The sequence below is a fragment of the Mangifera indica genome, chromosome 8 (assembly GCF_011075055.1).
Source record: "Mangifera indica cultivar Alphonso chromosome 8, CATAS_Mindica_2.1, whole genome shotgun sequence".
Lineage (NCBI taxonomy): Eukaryota > Viridiplantae > Streptophyta > Magnoliopsida > Sapindales > Anacardiaceae > Mangifera > Mangifera indica.
Genome location: NC_058144.1, coordinates 17817908 through 17840811, shown reverse-complemented (window position 1 = coordinate 17840811; position 22904 = coordinate 17817908). Strand labels below are relative to the sequence as shown.

Below are 22904 nucleotides of genomic sequence, written 5' to 3'. Positions count from 1 at the left end.
AATCTCAATAATCCTAACAATAAATTGATTCAAACAAGAGTAGGGATGATATATTGACCTTCTTTGTCATTTTTTATCGTCAAAAAACATGAAAAGTCGATGAAAAAGATGAAAATTTCTATGCCCGTGAAAGACCTGTGTTTTCTTTGAATTTCAACAGTAAATCTGTGGGAAATGTAGGGAGGGATATGTAAAATTCAGGTTTTATATATAAGGGCAGATTGCTTATTTCACAAAAAAGGGCATTTTCGCTTAATCCTTAAAGTTTTGGGAAATTTTCTTAGCCTCCCTTAGTTTTAGGCATTTAATTTAATTTCCTATAAAATAAAATCAATAATCATAATATCATCCAAGTTCATCAATCAGGTTATTTACACCTAAGACTTCATTTCTTGCATATTGCTTCATCATTGAGTCACTACCTCATCGCAATTGTCACCTCTAAACCTGTCACCTATAACCTATAAAATGCAAAGGAATGGGAGGAGTAAAAACTCAATAAGTAAGGATGATCAATAAAACTCAATAAGAACCTTAAGTGCTTTTTTACCTAAAAGGAGCTCAATATGAAGGGCAGTGGTTAGAGCTAGTTGAGGCTTATGAGAGTGAAATTCGATACCTCCCAGGTAAGGCTAACGTAGTAACAAATGCCTTCAGTAGGAAAGTATTTTTGTCATATATCACAACTTATCCTGAATTATAGAAAAAGTCTTTGATGTTTCACATATTTAGTCGACCCTTCTAAATAAAATTCGTGTGGCCCAAGCATTAGATGATTAGTTTGTTTAGAAGAAACAAAAAGTCGTCGAGGTTACTGAGGCAAATTACAATGTAGTGTAGAATATTATGAAGTTTAAAGGTCGAGTTTGTGTCCCCCATGAATAAAATTTGAGGAATAGGATCCTCGCAAAAGCATACAATTCCCTTTACACTACCCACCCTGGGAATGTAAAGATGTATTAGGATTTAAGGATATCGTTCTGGTTAGGCATGATAAAAGATGTAGCATAATTTGTGGCTACGTGCATAGTTTGCCAACAAGTTAAGGTGGAGCATCAAAGACTGTCAAGTCTACTACAAACTGTTAATATTCTAGATTGGAAATATGATCACATCTCAATAGACTTTGTAGTGGGTTTGACGAAGCTCAGAGAAGGTTATAATGCACTGTGGGTTATAGTTGGTTAGTTGATCAAGTCAGCACACTTCATAGTAGTGAAGGACACCACGAGCACAAATTAGCTAGGTCAAATGTATGTTAAGGAGATAGTCAAACTCCATACAGTACCTAAGACAATAGTATAAAATCAAGACACCAGATTTATCTTGACATTTTAGTAGAGTTTGCACAAATTTTTAGGTACTACTTTACCCCTTAATATGGCTTATCATCCCCAGACAAATGAATAGATTGAGAGGATTAACTAGGTGGTTGAGGATATGTTAAAGACATGTTGCCTAGACAAAGCTTAAAGGACTCAGAAGATCCCGAGTTTCAAATAGTTAAGTATCGGTTCACGTCATCAAGGTTGAGTAAACAACTTACTCTCGATAACTAATTAAGATGAACTGAGTCGAAGGGCAAAATAGGAATTACAAAAAATATATTTTATATTCCTACTTATTAAGTATTTATCACTCAAGTTTTCCTATTTGTCTATTTTGTAAAGGATAAGACCTAATGGTGGCTGAGATGCAAAATTTGTTAGGGGAGGCCTTTATTGTCAATTCATACTACTATAGATGTATTTTCATGTTTTCAGTTTACCTTTTATTTAGTTTTTCCTAATAGATTATGAGTACTTCATCTTTATGTGTTATAAGCATCCTTTGCATGTTTCTCGCACTTTGATTTAATAAAAGGGTATTTCAGTCTTTTTATAGTTAAAATCATTTATTTGTTTTCATTTCTATTTAAATGAACATTTTTATGATCAATGTTAGTAATGCTTCTCTCTAGAGAAAAGTAATTCAAGAGAATGTGTTACAGAATTAGTCATCCAAAATGACACCGCCTATGTATATAAAGGACAAACGCATCAAGTTGAAATGGTTAGGCATAGGTGATTGCAAAAAAAATCCAACAGTAATCATATTATGAGATAGAGATGAAACACTAAATGTTTTCACTCACATGGTTTTGTAGATAGATAATATGAGTAACAAAGGCATGTAGGGCGCCAGTGGTCTAGTTAAAGAGATTGCATGAGGCTAAAGGGGCATTTTAGTAATTTGTTATTTATGTTGTGATTATGTATTTATTTTATAGTTTCAGACTATATTTATATTTATGCACTGATTTTCCTGATGTTGATATGAGGTATTCAATTTATACAAGTTGCCACTTTTTGCAAACATTTATGGTTAAGTGTTTATTATCATGCTTGTAGTTTGATATAAGATAGTATAAGTTCAAATTGGACACGACTCTTTGAATACATATTTCATCCAAAGGTATGTCTATGAAAAGGGGTGTTACATTCGGTGACCTCAAAACGAAGGATCATATATACTCATAAGTTAGATGATGTATTCTATACACATTGGAGTAACATCCATATGAAAATCCCCAGATTAGGTCTGTCTGATGAACACGTTTGCAATGTGTGTCCTTTGTTACACTAAACTATAGATAAACAACTTCGACATGTGATAACTATTGTCACTTTTTGGTGAAATCATTCAACACTATGATAATCTCATTATCATTATTTGTGCCCTTGGTCAAAGAAATGTCAAAAGTATGGATATTTCTAAAATAATCATTTAATGTGTACATAGAATTCTCACAATTAATCGTCAGATCCCCTTATTATGATTCCACCATTATAAGGGAATATTTACTATACAAACATAATGTAAATACAAACAATATGAGTAATCAATAAATTACTTTTTTATTAGTAATAGATAAAATATTACAAATTAAGAAGATCTCCATTGATTCTAGGGCATTACCTTAACAAAGGAATCCTCATCATCCCTTTATTGGAGATAAGGATTGAGTCATTTGACTTTTACCCAATTTATTGTCATCTCTAATTTCACTCTAGTGTTTTTAGTGTTTTAAGTATTTTAATTTCTTTAACAAATTACCTCAATCTACAATTATAAAAGCACACAAGATAACATTTTTTCTTGTTAACAAATGGTTTAAAAATTACATATCAAAACCTTTAAAACACATCAATAATCTTACTAATCAAATAAAAATTTAACTGCCAAATAATAAAATAAATATTTAAATAAAAATTAAAAATAATGAGCGATTTTAACTATATAAAACCACAATTACGTACAATTTTTAAGGATGTCAATAACTGTTAATATTGTTCTTTAACATTTCTACAATATATTTCTAACATATTGAACTAAAATAATATTTTTCCAAACATTTGTGTCAATTTAAGATAATTTAGATTATTTTCGTATCAATTCTAACACAAACTGATTTATTTTTAAATTATATTAAATTGATCTAAAATAAATTGTGTATAAAAAAATCTTAACCCTTACCTAATTTTTTTTTTTATCGGGTTAACGAACCGTATTAAAAATTGCCCTGCTTGATCCATATTATTAATATATTTTTTTTAATGTTAGTTGATTTATATTCTTTAATGACAGGATTTTCATAAATTATAAAATCTCATAAGAAGATTTGTTATTTGATTACGCCTAAATTTTATTCCTGTAGAAATTTATTCCTGACAATGTGTCCCCCATTATAGTGGTAAATTTATGCCTTCATTCCTATCTTAAGAAAACATACTTCAAAATTTTTATACTTGTCAAGTAATCACAAGATCAACAGAAACCCAGCAAAAACAAGTATCTCCTATGGTTGAAACAACAAAAAAAAAAAAAAAAGCGATTGAATAGTTTCTCAGCCACAACAATACAAACTGAACTACTTTGCCATTGCCAAGTCCATCTCATTTGAGGCCACAGGAAAAGTCACAAATTCTGTAGAGACTTTATAGGCAAAAATATTATATTGTTAAGGACACATGCTGCTACAATTGCAACAAAATTGTACACTAGTGTAGAAACAAATTTAATCCCTCAAACATCTTTAACCTCATTAAATAAATAGCAAACCACTGATATTACAACAAATGCAAGTAAAACTCTTCTACCTGCACCCGACATCGATGCTGCACTTGAAAATTTAACTCTCTGAGCTTGGTCTCTGCACAAGTGAAGAAATAATATAACAATAAGAAATTTGAAACTAAATCAGCACACAACCGTATGGCTTCGAACAAAATATACACATTTGTATGACTTCACAAAAATTTTTTGAGCAATTAATATATATACATATATATATCCTCAAGATATATATATATATATATATATATATATATATATATATATATATATATATATATGTCTTCAAGATATGCAAGAGATCTTCCAATTGCACTTGTCAAAAGTTTGATTAACAAAGCCAAATTTTCCTCATTTGTGATAGCACTAAGTGCCCACACTTAGTCAGCATACAAAACCCAATGAGAGCAAAGAACAACTAACAATCCAGACAACAATCGAAACCCAAGGGCGCACACACAGTTATGAGAATTCTTCCCAACCTATTATTAAACTTAATGGATTGCAGTTAGCAGAAGAGATTATTATGTTACAAAAGAAAAATCTATGGATTTATGTACTAAAGGATTTGTGATCTATGTACTAAATGAAAACAAACAAGAATTTGCTTTAGATCTAAAAATTGTGATACAACATCTAGACCCTCACAAATTTTATATATGAATTTATGTGGACCATCTAGAGCTACAAGTTTAGGTGAAAAATATTATTATTTTGTAATAATTGACGATTTTTCAAGTTTTAAATGGATACAACTGAACACAATTCTCTTTAAGGCAATATAAAAGTACTCAACTTATATACATGAGGCAACATGGACACTCTACAGTCAGCTGACATACTCCAACTACTAGGCAAACAATGAACAACTCATAAGCGTGCATGGTTCATGCATGATCGTGCATAGTGACCTAATTTTGAAAAATCCCAAAATTGCACAAGCATAACTTGATGGGTCACAGTCGTGCATACTGTCACGTGTCTCCTCAAACATTTCCTATCTGTTTTTGGCAAAATGGTAGGTTGCAAAACACTTCTCACTTGTTGCTTGTCTTGCAATGTCTAGGGGAGTCATGGGTCAATGCCCTAACAATAACTCGAAATGGCTACCCTTCATCGCCAATAATCTGTATGGGTTGTAATAAACTGCTCACTATCTAGCAAATCTACTTAATTCTTCTAACTTGACAATACATAATGCCTCAAGTGCTTTACCAACAAATGGTCAACTCTTTCAGTCTGCCCATCCATTTATGGGTGGTTAACCGTCGAAAATTTCTTATTAGTCCCCATCATGTTAAAGAGTGATGTCCAAAACCACCCCATGTATCTCACATCTCGGTTAGTAACAATGTCCATAGGAACTCCAAAGTATTTCACCATGTCTTATAAAATAACTCCCCTACTACATCCGAAGGTGCTGCAATGAAGACGGCGTACTTTGAAAGCCTATCAACAACCATCACAAAATTTAGTTCATTCACCTTTGGGAATCTGTTGATAAAGTCCATCAAGATCCAATGATCATTCAGGATAGGCAAAGGATGTAGCAATCCAAACTCCTTTTTCCTCTCAATTTTGTTTTGTTGACACACAATACAAGTTTTGACATAAGCTTCAACATCATCCTCCATCTTGGGCTAGTAATATGATTGACTCAACAATGTCAACATTTGTTCAACACCAAGATGTCCAGCCATTGGTTATGAGTTTCTTTGATTACGGCTCCCATATTCCACCAATCGATGACATATAATCCACCTCCTTTGATTTTATGCAGACCATCCTCAATCCAATATCTTCTCAGAAAACCATCACTGGCCCATTGCAAAATTTTGTCATAAGTTGCATTTTGCATTGCCACCTCACGAATCTGTTCCAGCAGCATTGTCTCTACCCAAGACATAGCATAAAATACCAAACTAATATTGTGACTCAATGCATCAACAACTTGGTTATGTCAGCTCAACTTATGTTCCCACACAAATTCACTCTACTAAGAACTCTTGTCATCTAGCTTGTTTGGGTGAAAACTTCTTTTGCATCTTAAAGAAAGTGTTTGTCACATTATCCATTCGAACCACAAACCTAGTTCCCAATAAATATACTAGTCAAACTTGCAAGCAATGCACAGTCGTTATCAATTCTTTCTCATGGGCAGAATAGTGTTGCTCAACAACAAAATTCAATTGTCTACTCTCAAATGCAAATAGGTGATTATCTTGTAGCAACATACCTCAATGGCCTTGTCTGAGGCATTCGTGCGCACCTCAAATAGTGACTCAAAATCTGACAATCTCAACACCTGTTCAAAGGCAATTGCTTTCTTCAACCCCTAAACGCCTCTTCACAATTCAGTTCCACCTCTTTACTTTCTTTAGCAAATTTGTCAAGGTTGCAACCATCTTTGAATAACCAACATTAAACCTCTAGTAGTAACTGGCTAGTCCCAATTGATATACTCGTCAAACTTTCAAACAATGCACAACCGCTACAATTTCTTTCTCATGGGCAGAATAGTGGCTCAATAGCAAAATTCAATTGTCTACTCTCAAATGTAAATAGGTGATTATCTTGTAGCAACACACCTCAATGGCCTTGTCTAAGGCATTCATGTGCACCTCAAATGGTGACTTAAAATTTGATAGTCTCAACACCTATTCAAAGGCAACTGCTTTCTTCAACCCCTAAAACACCTTTTCACAGTTCAGCTCCACCTTTTTAGCAAATTTGTCAAGATGTAACCATCTTTGAATACCCAACATTAACCTCTGATAGTAATTGGCTAGTCCCAAAAAAGACCTCAATTTAGACACCTTTAGAAGAATAGGCCACTCAACAATAGCTTGAATTTTCTTGGGGTCTATTCGCACCTAGTTGTTCCCTATCACATGGCCTTGGAACTTGACTTCTTGCTTGGTAAACTCCCATTTCTCTCATTTTACAAATAATTGAAATTCCCTCAGCTTAAAAACACCCTCCTTAAGTGCACAATATGTTCCTCTAACGAATTACTGTAAACCATGATATCAATCAGGTACACAACAACAAATAGAAGTGTTCATCAAGTCGTAAAATGTTGTAGGTGTGTTTATCAAGCCAAATGACATGACAAGAAATTCATAAGAATTATACCTTGTTACACAGGTTGTCTTCGATCATCTCCTATAGCAATTCTCACTTGCCAATATCCATTCCCTAGGTCAAGTTTGAAAAACCAACAAACCTTGCTCAATCTATCCACACACATCATTAGTGTATGATAAGCGTTCTTCTAAAATAACACTAGGGCATCATAAGGCACCTTTGAGGGTTATATATACCCTACCTCTAACAATTCGCCCAACTGCTTTCTCAATTTAGCCAACTCTAATGGTGACATCTGGTAAGGAGCATAGGTAGGTAATTTATGGTTAATTATCCTCCTTGGCAGCAATGTTTTAAGCAACTCTGGTGGCATAAGATCAAGCAATGCACCCATCGATCTTGGCACCTTTGCTCTTTTTAGTCACAGTAGCAAAATAAGTCTCCTAAGCCCACTTCAGACCTTTTTCTACAACCATTTCAAGACTTGCATCAACTCTTTCCTTTATTATCCTTCTCCACATAAGAACAAATAATAAAAGAAAAGGTGTGCCTCTTACATTACCATCACATTGCCCAAATGCAACATTGGCACTAACTTAGCTTTCTAGCAAAAATTGATCCCTTGGATGAGATCGAAATTATCCAAATGTATCACCATCACATTTGTCTGTGTAAACCTGCTATCCAAAGTCACACTTACATTATAAGTCTTACTAACCACAAATTGTGCCTTAGAGTTCACTGTTTTCAATAGGCTCAAGCATTTGCTAACATTTAGCTCATACTTCATTGCCACACAAGATGCTATAAAGTGTAGGTAACATTGGTATCTATCATTGCCACAATATCTACATTATTTACTTCAATCGAAATGTGCATCAACAAAGAGTAGGCAGTAAATGCATCGATTACATTACCAACATAAAACCATATATTTAACAACCATAAAGGATTTACCAATGTTGCGATTTTGCAAGATTGGAATGAACATATGTCTTCCCCAGCAACAGAACATTCAATTTCTTTTTTCCAGGACATTCCTTGGCTCGGTTAAACCATTGCATATAAAACACCTCTATACACTCTTTGAAGATTCACTAGCCTTAGGAGCAACTTTCCACTCCGTGTTTTGTTTGCTTTTCCCCTTCTTGTCAACACACACCTTAGAATTTTCTTTACCATTGGTTTCCATCCTCCTTGGTCTTACCATTTTGTTTCCCAGTCATAGTACAATTACTTGCCTTAAAATCCAACAACCCATCTGTCATTGCAATGGTGCTCAACAAGTCTCAGACACTCTATCGTTGCAACTCAAACTGTTCCCAACTCTGTAACCCAGACATAAAATTGAATAATTTGTCCTCCTTAAAGATAGTTTGGAAACCCAACAAAAAGAGAGCTAAAATCCTTAATGTGACCTCACAAGGAACTTGTCTAGCACAACCATTTCAAGGATTCTCACACCATCCATGAGGAATTGTGAGACAGGAACTACTCCTTGATTTCCTTCTTAAGAACATCCCATGTCTCAATTTTGGGTCTCCCCAATTTGTCTTCTCGAGAATGCGTCCCCTATCAAATAAATGTTCGTCATAGCAAATTTCTCAATATTCAGAATATGGGTGGTAGTAAAATATTGTTCAATATCCCATATGAAATTCTCCAACTTTTTGGCATTCCATGTGTCATTGAAAGATTTCAACCTCAATACCTTGACATCACGACTTCCTCCATCACAACATCCCTTGATACTATCAATAGTCTTCATCAAAACAATTATCTCCAAATGAATGTTGTAATTTTCTTTTAGCAAAATGTCAATCACTTCGACCAACAAGTGTCTAATCTTATCCACATCACACCAACACTAAGATAAGCACTCTAGGACATAAGGATACTCACTTTCTTCCAATGATTGAGATGAAATCCCCAATAAAAACTCCAATTTTGACACCCCCTCACTCAACGCAATGATTTTGCCAACCATCACTTCCCCTCAAGGATTCGCCACTCGATCTATGATACCAGTTATCACCGGGGTCAATTTATTAGTCCACCAATGGTATGAAAATGATATCTGTGATGCAACCAAGTGTTCCTAAACTCAACTCAATAATACTCAAACACAAAAAAACTTAAACAACACAAGTGGGAAAATCTGTCACCATGATTGCAGTGCGCATGTGCCTTCCCAATTCAACAAGCAAATAAAGAACAAACTGTTTACAGATAAAAACTTAACTTTTTATTGATTACTCTTAAAAATACAAAAAGGAATATACATGTAGACTCATTTTTTCTCACTTGTTTGTTCTAATCTGCATGTACAATGACTCAAAGTTTATATTTATACACCAGATAAATTACAAATGAACAATTATACATTTGAATTCAAGCAATCACTCTCATAATTGCTTTAGCACAATTATAGGTATTTCAACAATTGCTCCCACAATTGCTCAGCACAATCATAAGAATTCTAGCAATTACTCTCATACTTGACTCTAGCATATCATGGGGATTATATCTTCATTGCTACAAATGTGAAGATATGTTTGAACTTTCTTGCTTCCTAAGCCAACCAACCTTGTCTAAAATGCATAGGGCATCAATTTAACACCCTATCATACCCGTTCAACAATGTTGATTTGAGTTAGGGTGACTTGAACCAACTATAAACCCTCTCCACGAGGATGTTGAGTTCAACGGGTAGGGAAAGTTTGTCACACCCCTAATTATCAAGACCAAAAAATAAGGTCATGTGTACGACAGGTTTAGCCAAAATTGGTGACATTACATAGTAGGGTTATGCAGAACTTTTAGCACTATTTGATCGACATTGCCTATATAACAACTTGCTTTGAGCAAAGCATGACAGGATGTTAAATTGAGGTCTTATGCACCTTAGACAAGGTTGGTTGGCTCAAGAAAGTGGCTAAAATAAGAATTACAAGAAAAATGCATAGTTTGGGTAAGCTAAGAGTAAACTGTATGGTTGCATTGAAATAGTTATTTTAATTAATCCGGCATTTACAAGAAACTTGATGGGCATGCAAGAAGGTTCAAGAATATGTGCATGGTTGTAACAATGAAGATATAATTCCCATGATTATGCCAGAGCCAAGTCTGGGAGTAATTATTGGAATTCCTATAATTGTGTTAGAGCAATTATGGAAGTGATTGTTGGAATCCTTATGATTGTGTTGGAGCAATTATGGGAGTGATTGTTGGAATCCCTACGATCGTGTTGGAGCAATTACAAGAATAATGATTAGAATGTAAATATTGTAGTTGTCCCTCTGTAATTTGTCTTGTGTATAAATATAAGTTTTAAGTTATTGTACATGTACTTGAGAAACGAACAAGAGTAAGAAGTGAATTTACATGTATATTCATTTTTGTATGATTAAGAATAATCAATAAAAGGTTGAGTTTTAACTTGTAAACATATTGGTTTTTTATTTACTTTATGAACTGCAAAGGCACACACACATTAGAATCAATGTAACAAATTCTCGCACTTATGTTTTTTAACTCTTTTTGTGTTTGAGTATTGTTGCTAAGTTTGGGAACACATTGCTACATCACAATTATCATTTTCATGTCATTAGTGGACTGAAACATTGACCCCTATGACAACTGGTATCAAAGCTTTAGTGGCAAATCCCTAAGGGACAACGATGGTTAGCAATATAAGGCTAATTCTCGAGAACGGAGTATCAGGGTGTCGCACAAGTAGTTTAAATTGTTGGCGCCATCATAGTTGGTTAAAAGAATGACCAATAGGGCAATTCTCAACCTAGATAAATTTTGAAACAAAATCAATCGGAAAAACACTGAAAGTTAACTTTCCATGTAAGAAACATAGTGTGATGACTTAAATGAGAAAGTAGTTGTGTTTGTAATAACTTACTTTTGTAAGGATGAAAGCAGACCACAATATATGGTGTTGTCAGGCAATAAAGGCTCAGATTGGTCAATTTCTGGATTTACAACATTTACATAAACTTCTAGGCCCAAATACCAAGAGTTAAGATTCTCAGATCGAAGGTTCCAAATTCCGGGGTTGTCAAGATAAACTAAAATAGCTGTCCAAGCTCCAGGAAAGACCTGTAATCGTGGGATGAATAAGAAAATTATTTTAACTAAAGATTTTGTCAACATACAACAAAATATTAAATTAAAAAACAGTAGCAGTCTTCTGCACAACAAACCAGTGCTATGAATCCTCCCCATGAAATGCAATAATATATCAATAAAACATAGGGAGTGAGGGACAACTTTTAGTTGAGACTAAAATGTTGAAACTCAGAAGGTATTGAAACAATTTTTTGAAGTCAAATGAAAAGGGTCATTGTTCGTGAATTTGTTTTGTGGGAATATTAACAATAGTGAAAAATGTGCATATATATATATATGTGTGTGTGTGTGTGTGTATATGTATATATATTTTTATATATATATTTGGTAAGTAATGGTGAAAAATAATTGATTAGGGCTATTACCCCTCACCTCTCGTCACATGTCAATTATTGTCCAATACCTCCCCTAGTAGTTGTTTTTGACCAGGGCTAAAGGCACTAAATCACAAATCTTAATCCATAATTTAATCCAAGCAACACAGCCACCATCATCACTGTTGGCCCTTCCACCATTTCATCACAATGCCACTACTAATTGATGCACCATGGTGCAGAGTCAACCAATCAATAGTCCACGACAATAATGCCCAAAAAACAGCCAACATCTCTTAGAAACTATATTTTGCAAAAACTCCAATGGAACATGACAACAAGGGATGGTACATTGCCACAAGCTTTTGGAACTAGCCAACTTCCAATCAATTGAACAGTAACACTTTCACCATATAAGGATTATCGATCACCCTTACAAGGTGTAAGACAACAAAATTTTACAGGCAAAATTAGGAGAGTGATGGCACACCCCACCAGCTTCAAACTCGCCTCCTTGGGTTGGTAGATCATGTTCACCAAATAATGTAAATGAACAGGTTCTAAATGTTCAGATTTTAATTTCTAACTTTTGGAGGTTAACAAGGGCATATGTGTAAAAGTTTCCATGCAATTCAACAATTGACTTCATGGGGGACAGAGACTATAACAGAAGATTACCTGCGTAGTGCTGCGCGCAACACCATCCCATTTGTTGTATGTGCCTCTGCTATTTTCTGTCCACACTCCAAAATCCATACTACAAGTCAAATAGGAAAATTTTCAAAATTTATAATTCCAATTTTCATCCACAATTTAGGAGAAGAGAAAGGAAAGATATCAAACCAAAAGCTCACCCCACAACAAAGAATGCATAGCCATCCAAATGGTAGCTCTGTACATTTGTATCATTATTCTGAAAGATGATCTCCATGAAAGCTTTATAAGAACCATTAATTACAGATGTATCCAGTTTCGCAGGTCTTTTCATTAATCTATAAGGGAAATCAAGCTTGTAGACCCCTGAAATGTTGAATTGCTGAGCAAGCTTTAGAGGTGTTGCAGGTGGTAAGTATGAAATACCATTGAGGGTAGTACGCCACTTCCCATCTATAAGCTCAGCAGGTCTATTGAGAATTACATATACATCCGTCACAGTAATCTCACCATACTTAAAAGATCCCTGTGGATTAGGACGAGCAGCACCAGCAGATACATTCCACCTATACACGACCATCAGGCCAAAGATATGAAAAACAGTCCGCACAAAATCTACTAGAACTAAAAGAACCATAAAGAATACAAGCAGATATTTAAATTTTCAATATATATGAAAATTACTAAAACAAAACAAATGGTAAATGCATTCCAAGGATTTTTCTCTGAGTCTAAATGTTCATCAATTTTCAAGCAGTTGAAAATATTCAGATAGAGGGTTTTCTAAAGAAAACACCTTTATGTAAAGTTCAAAAACATTTTTTCAGTATACTTCTATGTGAATCCAGAAAAAAGATATGCTTAACTACAACCTTATAGATCGAGCTTGATTCATTGAGAAATATGTGTCAAGTACATTAGGAGGATCAGGAAGAGGACCTGAAGCAGGTCCCAGAGAGTTTGAGTAGTGCAAGATACCCACTCCCTTAGCTTTGTCCCAATCAGATGAATTAACAAACTGAGGACTGGCAACAATGTAGTAGTCACTGCTGGCATTTTGATCCATTGTAACCAAAAATGAGTATGATTGACCAACATGAATATCCATGTTTGTGTAGTTTTGTTGAACTGTGTATGATCCTTCAGTCTCAACAAGAAGTAGGTTATGATTTTGTATTCTGAAATTTAAGCTGGTTGAGGTTCCAACATTGTGAACCCGGAGACGGTATGTTTTTCCTGTTTCATGATATATAAAATACTTAGCTATAATTGAAAGCACATAATGAAATTGAAAAGATATAGTGTGTACAAAATTTTGATCACGTATAGTAGTACCAAAGACTCTTGAGAGAAAATCGCCAATAGCCTATAAAGTGTAACACCCGAAAGGAGAAACCAAGTACTAGAGTCATATGACCATGGATGTAACTAGCTAGACTGAAATTTAAGAAACACCATCTGCCCTCCCTCCCTCCCATTTCCCCCAACAAAAAAATAAATAAATAAAAGAACAAAAGAGAAATTTTCACTAACAAGAAATCTAACCTTTTTCAAAGACTACTAAAATTTAAAAAAAAAAATTAAATGCTTCAGATTTAATGAACATCTAAAGCCATATTTGGCAAACTACACAGCTGCACTTGGATGTGTCACAGGCCAATTATAAAAAGCGAGGGACTGAACTCTTGACTGTATGTCCCTCTATGAGAGACAACACCATTCCTTGTATGGCACATCATATACGACTGCATTTGGACTGTTATATCTTAGATGATATAGAACCTGCAGTGGTTTCACTCATCTCACATGGGACAGTGAATCACCAAAGTTTAGAAAATTGCTTTATGCAATTGGAAGAAATACACAAATCATAGTAAAAACTAGTTAATTACTTCAAGCCAAATAATGCTCCATAAAAGAAACAACAGAAAATCAAGCACCAAATACACAAACTTACCTGGTTCAACATTTATTGTCTGGTAAGCAATGCCCTCTGGAACAACAGCTGCATCATAGTGATAGGGACCAAATCCATTAATGAGGATACCATCAGGAACTCCAAGGTCTTTACCATTCTCAATGTCTTTCCTTTGCTTCTGTTTACCCATTAGCTTTGGTTACCTCTCATGGAGATAACAAAATTGGCTAATATACATCAATAAACAGCATGTCATACAAATATTTTACTGACCTTGTGATTCTTTGTATACCAGTCACCAATAAAGAGAGTAATATCACCATCAGGCATCAAAAAGGGTAAAGGAATAACATCTCTGTTGCTTATGATGATTCCCCCATATCCGCCAGCAGCTCTCTGATAATTTTGAGAAGGGAAGTAAAAAAAACTTCCTATTTGATCTTTGACCTGAAATTGATATGTCCAGTTCCAACCAGTAGGAATTGGACAATTAGTCCCTGAAACACCATCTTGCCAAGAATTTTTTCTATGTTGTATGCCATTCCTACATTTGAAATGAAGTATAATTAACAATAATTTAATCTTTACCAGTGGTTTCTAATGATAACAACATATTGTACCAAGTGAGAAGCAATGGCTCATCAAGATCATTCTTAACATTGATAACAACATTCCAATTTGTAGTGACATTGAGAATCGGCCCTGGAAACTGCCCATTAATCCCTATTACCTGGAAAAACAATATTAAAACAATTTTAAAAAAAAAAAAGTGCCAGCACCTCTCATTATCTTAGCAATTGAAACCATCATTCAACACGGACGAGCAAATATCAAATGACCCACATCTTGAGGCACAAACGATCCAAACTAAGTGTTGCTTGGCTCAACCTCAATGTAGACATAGGGCTCGATCTCAAACTTGACAAGCTCAAGCTTAAAAGTGAAAGTAAGGACTAAAGTTGGGCTAAAGAAATTATATTTAAACCCTATAATTTATACTTTTATCAATTAATGCATATTCAAAGTCAGAGAGTAACTCACCAAAAACGAGTGAGAAAGTAAGATTTCAGATGTGTAAGACAACATTTTAAACTTTTAGGGAAAGTTGTCAAAGGCACACCTTAGGTGTGCCTAGGCAATGTGGTCATCGCGTTAAGTATGGTCGAGATAACTAATGGTTCAAAGGCAATCATCTTTAACGCTTTTTTAGTGCCTTTGCAAGCTTAAGGCATAAAAAAAGCATGTTTTTTTTTTCCACCTAGGTTATCTTTGACTAAATTTGAGGGTCACCGACAATTGATGGACAATTTTCGACACATTCTTAGGCTTTCCGGCAAGTTTTGAGCAATTTTTTAACTAGATATAAAGGTTATTGGCAATTTATGAGATCTTTAACAAGGCCTGAGGTCTTCAGAAAGATCACCAATGAGTTCTAAGGTCATCGAGAGGTTAACAATGAGTTGTAAGGTCGCCAAAAATGTTTTCAACGAGTTTTAAGTTGTTGGAGAAGTTGTCGGAGAGATTTAAGATCACTGGATAAGTTACTGTGAAGATATAAGGGTGTCAAATTGGTTGTCAGTCACTAATACCTTATAGCCAAAGAGGTCTAATAATGAAGGACCAAGAAAAAAGGGCGGTAGGGTGGAAAACATTCAAAACGTAATTATCTAAAGGAAAGTTGATGATGTGACACCCAAAGAATGACGTGGCACATGATGTGGTAGCTTATTTAGCGATGTGGTGTGATGACATGGGCGTGCGTGATGACATGGAGCCATGAAGAAAGCCTTATGCATGCGAAATAAAGAATCCTAAGTCTTATTTAATTAGTAAAGTTTTATTAATATTAGTTTTTCTAAATAAGTTAACAATCCTATTTTATTTTTGGTAAGTGTCCTATTTTGATTTAGGCAAAAATAAATTTTAGGAAGTTATTATTTAGGAAAGTTTAATTAAAATAGTTTCCCTTATATTTTATATTTTTCTAGTCTAGTTAGGAGAAATAAATTTATATAAAGACATGAGTTTTGTCATTCAAAGCATTCAATTCAAGTTACTAATAAAACCTTTTATTTGAGTTTTCTTAAGAATTCTTTTGCAAAGCTTGCCAAAATTCTTAGCATCCCCTTGCATCTATTGAACAATATCAACCCTAAACGTTCTTGTGAATGATATCACAACTCCATCAGTGTTCATCCTACATCAAGTGGTATCAAAGTCTTGTCTTGAGATAGTTGGGCATGGAGAAAATTCAAATTGGCGTGCTAGTTTAGAACAACAAATCAGAACATTAGTTAGAACCATGGAGGGACTAACTACACAGGTCAATGAGATAGAAGCCAACCTACCTATATCACAACCTATACAAACTACTCCTAATCTACAAAGGGTAGTTCTGATTCTCCCTAGGCGAATGCAACCAAGAAGAGAAAAAGTTTCTACACAACCCGAGCAAGGAGTTGATGAAGAATCAGAAGGTGATTATACCCTGGAGCCACAATTAAAAGGGAGGAGAGGCTATCAAAAATGTGAACCCTACAAACTCAAAGCTAATCTTCCTAGTTTCAATGGTGTAATGGATATTGAGCAATTTTTTTATTGGTTGTATGAAGTGGAGCGATTTTTTGATATTATGCAGATCGAGCCGGCACAAAAAGTAAGTTGAGTAGCTTATAAATTAAAGGGAAGAGCTGGTGTATGGTGGCAAAGGCATCAAGAACAATTAAGGATGAGGGGACAACGAATTGTGAGAGATTGGAAGCCACTGAAAGCTTTGTTGAAGTCTCGTTTTCTACCATTCGATTATGAGCAAACAGTGTTCCAACAACTTCAAAATTGTTACCAAGGAACCAGAACTATGGCTATCTATACAGAAGAGTTTCTACAACTACAATCCCGATATGACTTGAGTGAGACTGAAGACCAACAAGTTGTGAGGTATGTGAATGGGCTGAGTTATTCTATTCAAGATCACTTGGCAATGCAAAGCATATGGTATGCAGATCAAGCTCAAAATTTGGCTTTAGGGGCTGAAAGAATTTTGAAGAATCGAAGACTACCGTGGGGTACCACAAATAGGTGACAAGAGATTGAAGTAAAGAACTCTATAATTTCAAGTAATGTGAAAACACAAGAAACCAAGCTTGAACCAACAAAATTGAAGGGAAAAGGGAAGGTTGAGCCAAGCAAGGGTTTGAAGTGTTTTAAGTGTAATGAAATTGGGCACAAATCAAGCAATTGTCCTCAGAGAAAATTCATTAACATGTCACGACAAGAAGAGGATGGAGAAGAATTTGAAGAAGACAACATTGAAGAGGAAGAGGAAGAAGAAATAGAGCAAGTGATAGAAGAGGAAGGTGAACACTTGGTATAAATGATAAGACAAATCTTATACTCCTCTACTGAAACTAATGATTCACAACGGAAAAAAATATTTGAAGGACAATGCTCTGCCAATTCAAAGGCATGCAAACTAGTGATTGATGGGTGTAGTAGTGAAAATCTAGTTGCAAAGGGTGTTTTAGACCACTTAAAATTAAAAACTGAGCCACATCTTCACCCTTATAATATTGGTTGGATTAAAAAATGACCTAATGTGAGAGTAGTGGAGCAATGTAGACTGCCTTTGTCCTTAGGAAAAACTTATAAAGTTAAGATCTTGTGCAATGTTGAAGAAATGGATGTTTGTCATATGCTTCTAGGAAGACCATGGTAATATGATGTAAATGCAACTCATAGGGGTCGTGATAATACGTACTCTTTTAAGTGGAAACAAAAGAGGATTATTGTGTTTCCTAAAAAGAGAGACGTGAGTGGTCCAAAGAAAGATGAGAAAACCTTACTCTTAATACCTTTAGAGAAGGAGGAATTCCTTAACACCATAAAAGAGACAAAGATTCCAATAGCCCTCGTAGTTAAAGGAGAAGAAGAGGAGGAGAAACTAATCCCCAAGGAGGTGTAAGGGTTACTTGATGAATTTAAAGATATAAAAGCTGAACCTATTAGGCTACTACCATTACGAGATATTCAACATCAGATCGACCTCATTCCTGGTGCTAGTTTACCAAATTTGCTATATCATCGTATGAATCCTATAGGAGAATGAAATATTAAAAGAACAAGTGGAGGAATTACTAAGGGACACATTCAAGAAAGCATTAGTCCATGTGTTGCATTGGCCTTGTTGACCCCAAAGAAGGATGGAAGTTGGAAAATGTGTGGATAGTCGTGCCATCAACGAAATAACCGTAAGGTATAGATTTTCTATTCCTAGACTTGACGATTTGTTAGACCAAATTCATGGTGCCAAGGTATTTTCAAAGGTAGATTTGAACAGTGGATATCACCAAATTATAGTTCAACCGGAAGATGAACGGAAAACTGCATTCAAAACAAAGGATAGTTTGCACGAATGGTTAGTCATGCCATTTGGAATCTCAAATGCACCAAGGACATTTATGAGGTTGATGAATCAGGTATTAAACCATCCTATCTAGCTTTGTTATGGTTTACTTTGATGACATTTTAATTTATGGTAAGAATGATAAGGAGCACCTAAATCACCTAAAGCAAGTGTTCCTAGTTTTGAGGGAGAACAAATTATATGTGAATCTAACGAAGTGTGTGTTCTTAACAAGAAAGCCAGTGTTCTTGGGCTTCATAATTAGTGATGAGAGAATACATATGGATAAGGACAAGATTAAAGCAATTAGAGAATATAAGACACCAAAAACTATTAAGTGAAGTGAGGAGCTTTAATGGGTTGGCTATATTCTATAGGAGGTTCATTCGTAATTTCAATGGAATTGTAGCGCCTATCACAAATTATTTGAAAAAAGGAAAATTTCATTGGGAAGAAGATGCAGATTGAAGCTTTGAATTGATTAAAGAAAAGTTAACAATAGCTCTTGTTTTATCGTTGCCCAATTTTAATAAAGTTTTTGAACTAGAGTGTGATGCTAATGGAATTGGAATTGGTGGAGTACTTTCACAAGAGAGAAGACCAATTGCTTTCTTTAGTGAAAAGTTAAGTGAAGCTAGACGAAAGTGGTTCACTTAACAACAAGAATTATATGTAGTATTTAGATGTTTGAAAACATGGGAGCCTTATTTGTTACCAAGGGCTTCATATCTTGAGAGATTTAATTATGTGATTATTCATAAATCGGATGCAACTAATAGAGTGGCAAATGGATTGAGTAGAAGAGCAGCATTGTTAGTCAAAATTGCCCCTAAAATTACTGGATTTGAACAACTCAAGAAGCTATATAAGAAGGATGAAGATTTCGGCCAGGTATGGAATAATTATTTACATATCTTCCCATGAAGGATTTTCTTATTCAAGATGGTTATTTGTTTAAAGGGAGTCAATTATGTATTCCAAAGAGCTCATTAAGAAATACGCTAATTAGAGAATTACACTCAAGTGACTTAAGTGGACATGTGGGTAGGGATAAAACTATAGCTGGAATGGAAGAGAGGTATTATTAGCCTCAATTGAAGTGAGATGCGGGGAAGTTTGTCCAAAGGTGTCCTATTTGCCAAATTAGTAAGGGACAACAGCAAAACACCAGATTATACATCCCCTTAACCATCCCTAATGCACCTTGGGATGATGTTTCCATGGATTTTGTGTTGGGGTTGCCAAGAACTCAAAGGGGATATGACTCGGTGTTTGTTGTGGTGGATAGATTCTCCAAGATGTCCCACTTTATTCTTTGTAAGAAGACGACTGATGTTCATCATGTGACCAAGTTATTTTTCAAGGAGGTTGTTCATTTACATAGGGTTCCATTATCAACTGTTTCGAATAGAGATAGCAAGTTTTTGGTAGCATTTTGGCTTACTTTGTGGAAGAGATTTGAGACTGAATTGAAATTTAATAGTACCGCATATCCACAAACCGATGAACAAACAGAGGTGATTAAGTATTCCTTGGGAAATTTAATTCGATGCATTTGTGGGATGAAGAAAGGCCAATGGGAGTTTGCCCTAGCACGAGCTGAATTCGCTTACAACAATTCAATAAATAGATCAACAGGTAAGAGTCCTTTTGCTATAGTTTATACAAAGATCCCAAGACATGTGGTTGACTTAGTAAAGATACCAATGGGAAGGGGAGCTAGTCAAGGAGCTTTTACATTGGCCAACAATTATGTATCCATGTTTGAGATGGTGAAACAAGCTTTGAAGGAAAGTAATTTGACTTATAAAACTGCCATTGATAAACATAGGAGACAAGTGTTTGGCATGGGAGAGAAAGTTATGGTGTTTCTTAAAAAGGAGAGACTTCCAACCAGTATGCATGGTAAATTAAACCAAAAAAGGTATGAGCCTTACAAAATTTTGAAGAAGATTAATGATAATGCTTATGTGGTGGACATACCTAATGACATGGGGATTTCTAACACTTTTAATGTGGTTGATTTGACAAAATTCTATCCCAAAGTTGACTTATACAATGATAACTCGTGGTCGAGTTCTTTTCTAGTGTGGAAGAATTATAGAGGACCAAGGAAAAAGGGTGGTAGGGTGGAAAATATTTAAAACGCAAAAGAAATTATCCAAAGGAAAGTTGATGATGAGGCACATGTGTGGCAACGTATTTAGCGATGTGGCGTGATGACATGGAGCCATGAAAGAAACCTTATGCAAGAATTCTTGATATCTCTTTGCGTCTGTTAAACAATATCAACCCTAAACATTCTTATGAACGATATCACAACTCCATCAGAACTTGTCCTACGTCATCTAAACACGATAACCAATTGTCGGCCTAACCTAAGACTACTAATGAAGTTGCCATTCAATTTTTTATTGTCGGTGTAGTAAAAAATTGTTTTAGAATTAGTGGAAATAGGAAAAATTTTAATGGAATATTTTAATCGCCTAGGTAAAAAGGGTTGTCTCCACCCTGCCTTCTTTGCCTAGGCAATAGGACCCTCATCACTTTTTAACACTTTTCGTCTTTGACATCTGTGCTCTTATTGATATTATACTTATATCGAGCCGTGAGCTCACCGAGCCATGGAACAAAACCCAAACTTAGCTTAAGTATAATACTCGAAGAGCGAGTAGCTTGCAAGCGGCTAGACTAGTTTGCAGCACTACCCACATCCCACAATTCTAAAATGGATTGAATGAGCAATATTTTGGTTAAAAAGGTCAAACTTGTTTATATATATTCAAACAACATGAATATTTTTTTTTTTTTGGAGAAGTTAAGCTCTTTAACAACTATCTTATAAAAAAATGAAAATGTTCAACTGACCCACTCCCCAAATTCTAAACTACGTAGTATGCACAATATTTTGGTTTAAAAGGTCAGAATTTTCATTATTCATGCAAGATTATTCTATCCTTTGACGAATTCTGTTCTTTAACAATTCATTATATTAACAATGAACTATCAAATCGAAATGAAAAAAGGAAAATCTAAAAGGAAATGAACGCACCTCTTGTTTAGTTCCAAGGGGAGCAGCCGTGATGTAAGAGACAGTCCAGTCAAAAAACACGTAAGGGTCACCTCCCAAACAGAAATTTGGCCACCACCATACAAGTAGAAAGAAGAAGAAGAAAGGAACGCAACAACACTGTGGAGCTCCAGGCATTGGATCCCGTCCTTTTTCTCTCGCTTAGAACTCAGTACCTTATCGTAGGAAAGTGTGTGAAGTTAAGTCAGAACGGAAGTAGGTTTGAAAGTAGGAAGAGTTAGGAGCGAGTGAATGAATGCGAGAAGACAGCTTGATGCTATGGAGAATGGGCCCATTACAAGGCGCTGTCTTAAACTAGTGTGGAGCCATTATTGATAGAAGTGTCCGGAAATTTGTTTAATCAAAAGGGAAAGTTATGGGATCAGAGAAAGCTAAACTAGAGAGTTGATCTTTTGACCGACAGCACCGACAATAATCCAAAATCGATATCTTTTTTATTTAAAATAAATATAAAAATTAAATTTTTGGAAACAGTCATTACATGTAAGCAATTATGAGCCCTAAGCCAAGGTCGGTGGATAACATAAAATAAGATTTTCTTACAACTACTGGAGTAATTCATTTGCAACGCGTATATAAACTTCTTCTTTTGCAAGAATGTCTTGTAATGCCTGCTTTAATGATTAAATTTACTGTAAAAGAAGCAGATGACTTTTTTTATAGTATCTCTTTTTTAGAAATACTGTATTCTGGAAGAAAACACCATTAATTATGTATTTTGAGCATATATTTAAATAAAATTTCATTTGTTAAAACTTTATAAAATAATTTAAATACCTTTTATTAAAAATTATCTCGGAAGTGTATCAAAAGATATCCATAAGAAAACATAATAGGTGTACCCAAATACATAAATAATTTAAAGTAAAAACATCATATAAAACTTTGAGAAAAACCCAATGATGGAAATGCCCTTAGAATCCTATATCCTCTTACCACCACTCGTCCCACAATTATCACGATCACCTATACCTGCATACAAGAAAATAGGAAACTGAATGATAAGAATACTCAGTAAGTAGGAGACTCTACTGATAACTTTTATTAAAATCTCTAAAATGCCCTTGGTCTTTACCTTTACCATCTCTGACATCCAAAGTCGGCATAGAACTCCCCTATGGATGATGATAGGTCTTGTATATTGTCTTTGTGGTCATATTGTACTCTAAAGATTGTGTAGGTTGT

At 34.8% G+C, this 22904-nt stretch overlaps 1 protein-coding gene across 3 annotated transcripts; it reads right to left on the bottom strand.

Moving 5' to 3' along the window:
* Positions 1-3955: 3955 nt before the first annotated feature.
* On the bottom strand, positions 3956-22139 carry LOC123223691 (monocopper oxidase-like protein SKU5). 3 transcript variants are annotated; one of them, XR_006503839.1, is made up of 10 exons: positions 21681-22139; positions 14847-14956; positions 14500-14770; positions 14266-14404; positions 13181-13544; positions 12509-12874; positions 12333-12411; positions 11114-11310; positions 9103-10999; positions 4062-4192 (listed from the first exon to the last, which is right to left on the bottom strand). XR_006503839.1 is itself a non-coding variant. In XM_044647011.1 (9 exons), the coding sequence occupies exons 1-9, from the start codon at positions 21834-21836 to the stop codon at positions 4066-4068; spliced, it is 1809 nt and encodes a 602-aa protein (XP_044502946.1). In that variant the 5' UTR covers positions 21837-22136; the 3' UTR covers positions 3956-4065. The 3 variants fall into 3 exon arrangements, 2 of the variants coding, with proteins under 2 accessions (XP_044502946.1, XP_044502947.1); XM_044647011.1 differs by lacking the exon at positions 9103-10999 and having other exon boundaries at positions 3956-4192; positions 21681-22136; XM_044647012.1 differs by lacking the exons at positions 9103-10999; positions 14847-14956 and having other exon boundaries at positions 3956-4192; positions 14500-14673; positions 21681-22136.
* Between the last annotated feature and the right edge of the window lie 765 nt (positions 22140-22904).